Source organism: Agrilus planipennis, unplaced genomic scaffold (assembly GCF_000699045.2).
Source record: "Agrilus planipennis isolate EAB-ADULT unplaced genomic scaffold, Apla_2.0 scaffold53, whole genome shotgun sequence".
Classification (NCBI taxonomy): Eukaryota; Metazoa; Arthropoda; class Insecta; order Coleoptera; family Buprestidae; genus Agrilus; species Agrilus planipennis.
In genome coordinates this window covers 639,848-649,513 of record NW_020438880.1, presented here as the reverse complement: position 1 = coordinate 649,513, position 9,666 = coordinate 639,848, and the positions used below count along the sequence as shown (strand labels likewise).

Genomic DNA, 9,666 nt, shown 5'->3' with positions numbered 1-9,666 from the left:
ATTGTCAGTTTTCAATTAAAAATTAACCAGTATTGCTACTGCTACTTGTGTTTTGTGTTACTCTATTAAATTTTTTTTTAATAAATATATTCAATTATTTCTGTTGAGAGGTAATAATTCAAGTAACACTAATGACAGTTAATTGAACATAACAGTTTTTAAAAGATTGGATGTTTTTCGTTAATTGCTGAAAATTTTACATAAAGATTTTTAATAAATACCTACATAATTTATTTACAAACTGTGACATTTTTATCTATCGTTAAATTTAAACAAAAAATATAATTTTTAAAAAAGTGTATTTTGTATGAATTTTCAGCCTGAAATGATAAACAGGAATAATTACCCTGTTGAACGTTACCAAGTGGCTACAGCAGACGGTTATATTTTAACATTATTTCGAATCCCAAAGAAAGAGAGTAATAAGGGTGTCGTGTACTTACAACATCCGTTGACTGCTGCTGCCAACGTCTGGGTAGATAAAGGGAACAAGTCGTTGGGTTAGTATTTGTGTTCTTATTAAAACTGTTTTATTTCATTTGAAATCATCTCAGACTCAGATGATCCAAAGATGACCGGTTATTAAAAGCCTCAGTAGGTAGCTCTATTGGAATTGTATTTTAGCATTTCTTCTTTCTGATGCTGGATATGACGTATGGATGGGACACTTTAGGGGTACAATTTACTCCAGCAAACATCTCCGTTTGCCTACCACCAGTAACGCTTATTGGAACCATAGGTATTGTAGTTTTGAGCAAATAATTCTTGTCTAAATTCAAATGCTGCAAATATGTAAAAATTTCCGGAAGAAAATTTGTTTGACTTTCCATTGTTAGTGACCTCGACAATACCTTGAAAATAATGGCAAAAATTAGAGGCATCAGTTTGTTACTTATAAGTAAATAGAACGTTAAAATTTATTACTTCCCGATTATAAAAAATTATGGTTTCATTGCAGTTTTCATGAAATGGGCATGTATGACCTTCCCGCGCAAATTGATTTAGTTAAGAAATACAGTCACACAAGTGACAAAATATATTATGTGGGTCATTCGATGGGTACCACTGCGGCCTTCATATACAACGCATTACTTCCCAAACATGCCGAAAAAAACATAAAAGTTTTCGTAGAAATGGCACCAACTGCGTTTCTTGGGAATTCAAATATTTTAATGCAACATATTGCTTTTCTAAGGCAACCAATAGTAGTAAGATAATTTTATTAAACTTATATCAAAATATGATTATATGTTGTGTATACTGAGTGTCGCACCAGGCGTGTCCTAACATGTTAACATTGTTAGTAGTAAACACAGAGTTAGTTATATAAGGAATATACATATGGCACAATTTAGTATTTATTAATATGCCGCATTAAAAAGGGCTGAACGTTTACCAGTTCAGACAATATTGAAATAAAAGGAAAAAGAAAAACGTCAATTTCCAAATTGCAAATTCCAACATTTTCGCTTACAGAACTTACAGACTTATTTCTTATCAAAATACAGGTAGGATATCGCCATTTAGTGTATTTGCTGCTAACAGTAGTCCAAATACTTAACGAAGCTTTCTAAAGATATCTAGGTGAGAAAATAAATCTAAAACGCAATTTTGATACGTGACTAGCTGTTACTCCTGACTTCGAGCAGCTGGAATTCGATTATATCGTAAATCCTCATTTTACCTTTTAAGGTGGTATTTTGAAAACTCATTTTTGTAGATACCATTCTATAATGAACCTTTATGCTAAATTTCAAGCTTCCTGATGCAGCGGTTTGGTCTTTGCCTTGATCGATGCAAGAAACTATGAAGGCCCTTTTCTCCCCTTTCGGGGAAAAGATCCTTTCTTAGTGCTCGCCTATGTCGTCAGTCCTGAGCCTGGTTTGACACGCATATCCACTCTTTCCTATCCTGCGCTAATCTTCGCATTTCCCTAAAGCTAGAACAACCCACATCCTTAACTATTTGCTAACAGTAATCTAATCTAGGTCTACCTCTACCCCTCCTAACTTCCGTTTCTGCCTCTAATACGTCTCTGACTAGACCTTCATACCTGAGAAGGTGTCCTACTAACCTAGCTAGCCTATTTCTTATTGACTTCTGTAGCGTCCTCTGTTCTCTTACTCTTTCTAATACCTCTTGATTTCTAACCTTCTCTATCCACGGTATCCGTATATGGAACGTATGTATAAAATTTCATGTTTACAGACGCAGAGGTTTGAGATGTACGTTGATGTGTCGGTAAATCTGTTTATCCTTTTATACAGGGTGTAACAGATATTAGTGCGGAGGTTGCAGGAGCTGATAGGACACTATAAAAAAGAAAAATTGAATGAATGTTTCTATTACCGAAAGTTCACCGTTTTCGAGAAAAACGTAGTTGAAAGTATTAATAATTATAATTCCAGTTGTCGCGGAACTGAATCCAAGGGAAATTATTTTGTTGAAAATAAACAACGAAGATATCAAAACGAGAATTAACTTTTATATTTTAAAATGCGGAAAACAAGACTACTTCAATACATGTTACGCTTACCACTATCTATTACTGACTAAACTAAACATAGCAAATTTTACTTATTCTTATTTCCACCACGATAGGTAGACTAAACAAATCAAAAACACAAATGCTGTTGTGCAAGACATCGCAGCCCCCAGCGCGGCACTTGCCTTTGAGCTAGACACCGCTCGTATCAAACAGACATGACAAAACATGCAAAAAAACAACTAAATCCTTACAAATTCAACACCAGTCCTGGAAAGGAATGCAACAATGAAACATCGCATTCAATCAATTGGTAATTAGCAGTATCAGTGTGGCATTTCTTTTGTACTTTTGGCTAAGGTATTGTTATTTGTTCGACTGGATTAAGTGTGATTCAGGGTAATTTATGCTACCTTCAGCCTTCAGTAGTTGTTTGCCTTTTTTTTACGTTTAAACCTTCTATTTAGTCAATCGATATGCAGTTCACTAATTTAGCAATACATGAATCATTGGAATAGGCCAGTATGTCACTGTAAAACAGTTGTTGTTACAATGGTGTGGCATGATGGTTATTTACGGGATTGAACCATATCAGTAACAGATGGTTCTTCCTTATCATTAATACTAGCGACAGCAAGCGTTACTTGAAACTAATTTTCAATGGAGAATCAATTTCTGATAGTGGTTTCGAAAGAATAGCGAGAGAACTTATTTTTTTGCTGTTATAGACAAATGTTGCTTTATGCGAGACGAAATATTGAATTTTCAGAATTGACACGATTGCTGTGACGCACCAACCACATGTCGTACATCGTTCGTAATTTCAGTATATAAAAGTGTGGTGTTAATTTTTGGAGATCCGCTATTTGGACCGGTCGTTCTACCTACGCATTTGAATAGTGTGATTTATTTGAATTTTTTACAAAAGATTGACGAATGTGCTTGAAGATGTACTGTGGCAACTGTGTGGATGTTATGTTATTTCACCCCCTCAGATTGCAAGACCAGTGCGTGATGATCGCTGCTAATGAAATACGCCAAACGCCGGCTTTTTTTTGGCAATTCAAAAATAACTTCAGTTTCTAAGCCTGTCTTCTAAAACGAGATTCTAATTTCGAACAAGCTTGTAGTACATGTAAATATGCGTTTAGGTATACCTACTGGTGTTGTTTTCCAGATGATACTCATTTACCTATTTAGGCTGTATTATTATTATGTGTAATAGTAAATTGTTTGTTCATTATAGACGTTCGATAACTGGCACTACGTACATTCTTCATCGATCTAGTTGCAGAGTTTTCATCACAATTCGCTAATTGGTAATTACTTATTCACGCACAGAATCGTAAATTGCCGTAGTTTTCTTAAAAAGAAAACGTTGCCCTTTACAGCGCTGTTGAATCACCATGCAACTCCTTACTGCATCTAATTTACAACCCCCAAAGCTCCGCACTTACTTCTGTTAGACCTTGTATAAATTTATAGATATGGATGTAAACCAAATTAATATGAACAGTTTAGTTTTTAATTAGCATTTCTTTTCACGGAGAAAACCACTTTGGTTGGTAATTTATCTAGACTGCGTATAGTATGCTGGTGAGTAAGTTTGAAGTCGCGATCTATATCTAGCAGTTTCGATAAGTTACTGACCAGGATCATAAAATGTTCTTATTACTTGTTTGTTAGTTTTTTATGTACTTTCGAATGGTTTTTGTTTTTATTAATCTAGTTGTTTCCGAGAAACACACACCTATTCGATTTTTTTGCAGACGGCATATTTAATTTTTGCACATTTTAATCAACAAGAAATAAGCGAGATAGGTTGGTTGGACACCTTCTCAGACATGAAGGTCTAGTCAGAGACATATTAGAGGCAGAAACGGAAGTTAGGAGGGGTAGAGGTAGACCTAGATTAGATTACTGTTCGCAAATAGTTAAGGATGTGGGTTGTTCTAGTTTTAGGGAAATGCGAAGATTAGCTCGGGACAGGAAAGAGTGGAGGTGCGTGTCCAACCAGTCTTAGGACTTAGACTTAGACCTTATGATGACAACAACGCTCTGAATAATTGGGCCACACAATAATTGTAAACTTTTCTAAATTCAAAATAGAATAAAATATACTTGGAGAGGATTTACTTATTTATTAAAACTCGACGTACAGGAGTGGGAGTATGATTAAGTATTAAAGTTGGATTAACTAAAAGACTTTTATGGGTTTCGTTCCCACTATCTGGAAGGTAGGGCGGATAGTCCTCTTCTGCCTCCTGTAGGAATGAGGATTAAGGCCATATCGCTCGGTAAAAAGGTTGTATTTTCAGTTAATTTCTTAAGTAACATTAGAGTTCTTAGATGGAATTAGAATCTACGAGGGCTTGTTACATGTTACACTAACTTTTTATTGAATGAAATGACTTCTTTAATTTTCAATATACCGTAGATTTCGCCCCCTCCCCCCTGTATGTGGTAGGTTTAAGTAATTTTTATATGGTGGATTTCTATCAAATGTGAGGAAAGTCCAGAACACTGCTTGTTGTATAAGACATTACGAATGTGCTCATTGACTTCCTGATATATATAGTTGAACAATCTGAGTAGGCAACTTCGTAGTCGTCACTTTTTCCAGTATTTTTCTTATTTAATTTTGATGAGGGTTTTGGATTTTGCTTAAATTTGGTTGTTAACTTATCACATTATGATTTGTAATGTTTTGATTGAGAGGTAAATTAAATGCTCTAGTATTTAAGGTATTAACTGATGCTTAGTCCTTAATGATACTCGCGCTCCTGAAGATGCCGCAAGAATGCGAAATATACATCGAGTTTTAATAAATAAGTGAAACTTCTCCAGGTGTATTAGTGAATTAATTTTTTGAATTAACTTTACCTACTACAGATAACCTCAAACTAATGTGGAAAAGTTGTGACTGCTGTTACTCCATCGCCGCGAATCGAGTCCAGGCCCCTGGCTAAAGGTAATGCAAAAAATTAATTCACAAATACATTGCATTTAACCATACAAAAATTTAAAAAGTGTTCTCCAGGTGTATCTTACTCTAAGTATTTTAATTTAAAGCTGCTCAGAACACACCCGAAAGCAACCGAAAACGTAGAGGCACGTGAACACAAACATAAAATAAACTTGTCGTATTAAAATTAATTTGTTTTGCGTTAGTAATTGAATGAAGAGAATTTTAATAGGTTCACAAATCATCAAAAACAATTAAAAATATTATTTTCACAAATTAACGTTTCATAAAATGAATGTGCCTTTGGTTCAGATTAGCAAATTTCAAATTATCTACGTTTGTATGTAAATTCATTAGATATATGCACAGAAGCTATTAACTGATTTATGATCAATGGTAAAAAGGAAAAAAAAGGAATCCACTTTTTTCATCCCAGAGGTATCTCAACTTTGCTCTAGTGTTACACGTACTGTTACTAAGTTATTTTAATTATTGTTTGTGCGCGCTTAAGCAATATAATTGTACCTATTTGTTTCTTAAATAATAAAATCAATGACCCTCGCCTTTTGGCCATGTTCGGCTGTGCTCTGAGCAGCTTCAAATTCACTTTAAAGTTTAATGAATGATTATTCATAAGGATTTTCTTATATGATTAGTATTCCAATATTGCATGCAACATATCAAATTATAAGGAAGGCATTTTGGTAAATTGAAATACTCAAATATCCAGTGCGGCGGCTGCGTCCATAAAAGAAAATGAAGTTAAAAACTGCATTATTGGAAAGTACATAAAAAAGTTGTCCAAATTGGCGTCTTTCGGTTTCTTTCGGTAACTTTTGAACTAGTAAGGCTTCGCCCATTTTCCCATGCTCCATATTAATGAGCGCAAAGTTCTGCACTACTTTTTTAGAAGAACCTTTGTATTTACTATTAACAGAAAGAGACATGGACGTGCCTGAGTCCAGTGAGACACCCGGTATACCAAGTAATATACTCTTACGAAATGTGTTCATTTCAGGATATCTGCGAACAGTTTAACTTCATGAACCTGTTTAACCATAATGGATTTTTTCATAATTTTGCTAAAGGTTTTTGTCTTTATAAAGATAACTTAGAAAGATGTGCCAAGCTTGTTATTTTCTTAGGAATGGGACCAAATTATGGGAATCAAATGCCGGTGAGTTAAAAATAAAACCAGTCTTTTCATATGCAAGTCCAAAAAAAAAAACAAAAAAACATGACGTTTAAAAAGTTACCTAATAGGAATGGTTTCCTATTATGCTGCATCAAAATTTTGCGGGATTTTCCATAAAGGTTGTTTCCCATTATTGGCAACATACAGTAACTGATAAGTTTAATTTTTACAATTACGGAAAACGGAGTAATATCATTGCGTATGGTAGCGAAACAGCACCCGATTACCCCATCGAAAACATATTAGTTCCACACTATTTAATACATGGTGGTAATGACTGGATTTCTACCCCAAAGGTAGGTATTACTAATTGAAAAGCATGTTAACAATCAGGTGTACATGATCCTGAATGACTTTATAATTGAAAAGCATGTTAACAATCAGGTGTACATGATCCTGAATGACTTTATAATTGAAAAGCATGTTAACATTTATCATAATATTTATATTTGAAATCAATTTAAGACACTTTATTTATGTTTCGTCTCTCGATGAATGAAAGAAATATTATTTTAGGATGTCCAAAAGTTTTATGACCTTTTGCCGAAAGAAGCAAAAAAATATGGAAAATATTTTGTAAAAAGTCATAATCATTACGATGCAATATATGGTAAAAATTGTAAAGAAACTGTCTATGATCATATAATTCATTTGTTTAATAATGTAATAAAATAAATAAAATTTAGGCGTTTCGAACTTTGTTCTGCGTATTTTGAACTAGCGGTAATTTTCGGGGCTGAGGGGCCGTCGTAGTGGCAAAACAAAAAACTGAGCTTTCGACACTATTGCGTACGGATGTCTACCTTGTCTATAAGTGATATGTACCTAAGTATAGGTATATCAAAATAAGTGTTTCTTTTTTTAATTCAGCAACCATCCTTGGGGTGTAGACAACAAGATAACAATTCATCAAAGTTTCATCGCAATCAGATGAATGGAACCAATGAAATACGTGACAAAAAATGAAAGAATATGTTATATATGTAAAAAGATTTCTAATTAACCTACGCATATTGATGATAGATACGTTTTAGGTACGTTTTTAATTAATTTGTTATACGAAATCTGTTCAAAAAATATCGCGAATTTTGCGTTTTTTAAAAAAATTATCTAATTATTCATGAGTATCTATTTTGTCCCATTGTAATCCTCGCCAGATATTATACACTTGTGCCAATTTTTTTTCCAGTGCTCGAAGCACTTCAAAAAATCTTGTTCAGCTCCTCCTTCGATGCCGTCTTTATCTCCTCAATTGTAGTACAGCGTCGTCCTTTCATAGGCCTCTTCAGTTTCGGGAACAAGAAAAAGTTACAGGGGGCCAGATCTGAGGAACAATGTATTGTTTTTAGCCAAAACTTCGCGCACAAGCAACAATGTGTGAGCATGGTGCAAAAGCCAATTATTATTCTTCCAGAAATCCGGACGTTTCTGACGGATTGCTTCTCACAAATTGCGCATAACTTGCAAGTAATATTCCTTATTGACCGTTCTACCCTGTGGCAAGAACTCATGATGCACCACGCCCCTGCAATCGAAGAAAGCTGTAAGCAAAACCTTTACATTCGACCTAACTTGGCGCGCTTTTTTCGGTCTTAGCTCGTGCGGCAGTTTCCGTTGGGATGATTGAGCTGTGGTTTCCACTTCATAACCATAAGTCCATGGTTCGTCACCAGTTATGACCCTCTGGAACAAATTTGGGTCGTCCCGGACAGGTCCAACAGCTCATTAGTAATGTTAATGCGATGCTGTTTTTGGTAGAAATTGAGAAATTTTGGTACGAATTTCGCGGCGACGGTCTCATGCCCAAATCATTGGTAAAAATCGAATGGCAGGAGCCAATCGATATGTTTAGGTCCTCAGCAACTTCTCTAATGGTGATTCGACGATTGGCCAATACTATTTTCTTACTTCATCAATGTTTTCGTCTGTTCTTGACGTGTTCGGGAGTCCGGCACGCTCTTCGTCGTTCACATCTTCTCGGCCCTCTGAGAACATTTTGTACCACCGATAAACGTTGCTTCTGTCCAAGGTAGCTTCATCATATGCCACAGTCAACATTCGGAATCCGTCCATGCACTTAATTTTGTTTTTCACACAAAAGTTGATACAGATTCTTTGATCCAACGAACCAAAACACGTTGTGTAAGCAAAGCACATATCAAAAATTCTAATTTCTTGTACAACTTGACGAACTGATGTGGTTTAACTTGGTATTTATTTCTGTTTTGTTTGTAGCTTCCAAAGTTTACTAAATTTCTAATTATTCTATTAAAAATTGTCCGGTGCGTACCTGGGCTTTTCAGAAGACATTCAGCCTTTCTATTTGCTTTTTAAATACATTTCCAACAATTTAACTTTTTTCGCATTTGAAGATATATGTGCCATTATTAATTTCTATTACTACTTATATTTAATCCCTAAGCAATATTTACTTGTACATGTTAACAATGAGCGAGCTTATCATTTGTTTCACAATGTTAAATCATAGTTTCGTATTACAGTTAAATTCATTTTTGGTCAGTATTGTAGAGAAAGCAAACGTCGATTATACTGGTTTTCCTGGTGTACTGCTCTACCACATTTTTTAATGAACAAACTTAATGGTTTCAAGAAATTTAATTCACTAACAAAGAAAAACGGAATATTTACAAAATAAGTACAAAGTAAAACTATCGTGAAACTAACTAACCAAATAAATAAAACTAATTGAACGAAGAAATATATACAATGAAAATATTAAATGAAAAAATGTACAAGGACTTGATTGGGTTGAAAATGTAACGAATGATTTGAGCTGACTGACTTGCTTATGTTCAACTGAATTAAGTGTTTATAAAAAAAAAAACTTTTGGGTGTATCATTCCCATCAGTCACTCTAATGCTGGTGGACGGGCAGTCCCTCCGGACTATGCCGGAAGGTAGGGCGGAAGGCCCTCTTCAGCCTGCTTTCAGGAATCGTGGGAATGGGTGGGTGGTGGTTCGGGTGAGAAAGATGAGACGGACGAAATGAAGACAGAAGAG

At 34.8% G+C, this 9,666-nt stretch overlaps 1 protein-coding gene across 2 annotated transcripts in view; it reads left to right on the top strand.

Annotated features, from left to right (window-relative positions):
* Positions 1-6,851, top strand: part of LOC108733114 (lipase member K-like) — a 17,105-nt gene extending 10,254 nt beyond the window's left edge. Inside the window, exons 2-6 of one of the 2 annotated variants that reach the window (XM_018464164.1) lie at positions 320-500; positions 625-739; positions 959-1,208; positions 6,469-6,627; positions 6,703-6,851. In XM_018464164.1, the coding sequence (XP_018319666.1) occupies positions 320-500; positions 625-739; positions 959-1,208; positions 6,469-6,627; positions 6,703-6,762 (765 nt within the window). In that variant the 3' untranslated portion in view covers positions 6,763-6,851. Of the gene's footprint in view, positions 1-319; positions 501-624; positions 740-958; positions 1,209-6,468 lie in introns of both variants that reach the window. The other variant, XM_018464165.1, reaches the window with a different exon arrangement.
* Positions 6,852-9,666: the final 2,815 nt, after the last annotated feature.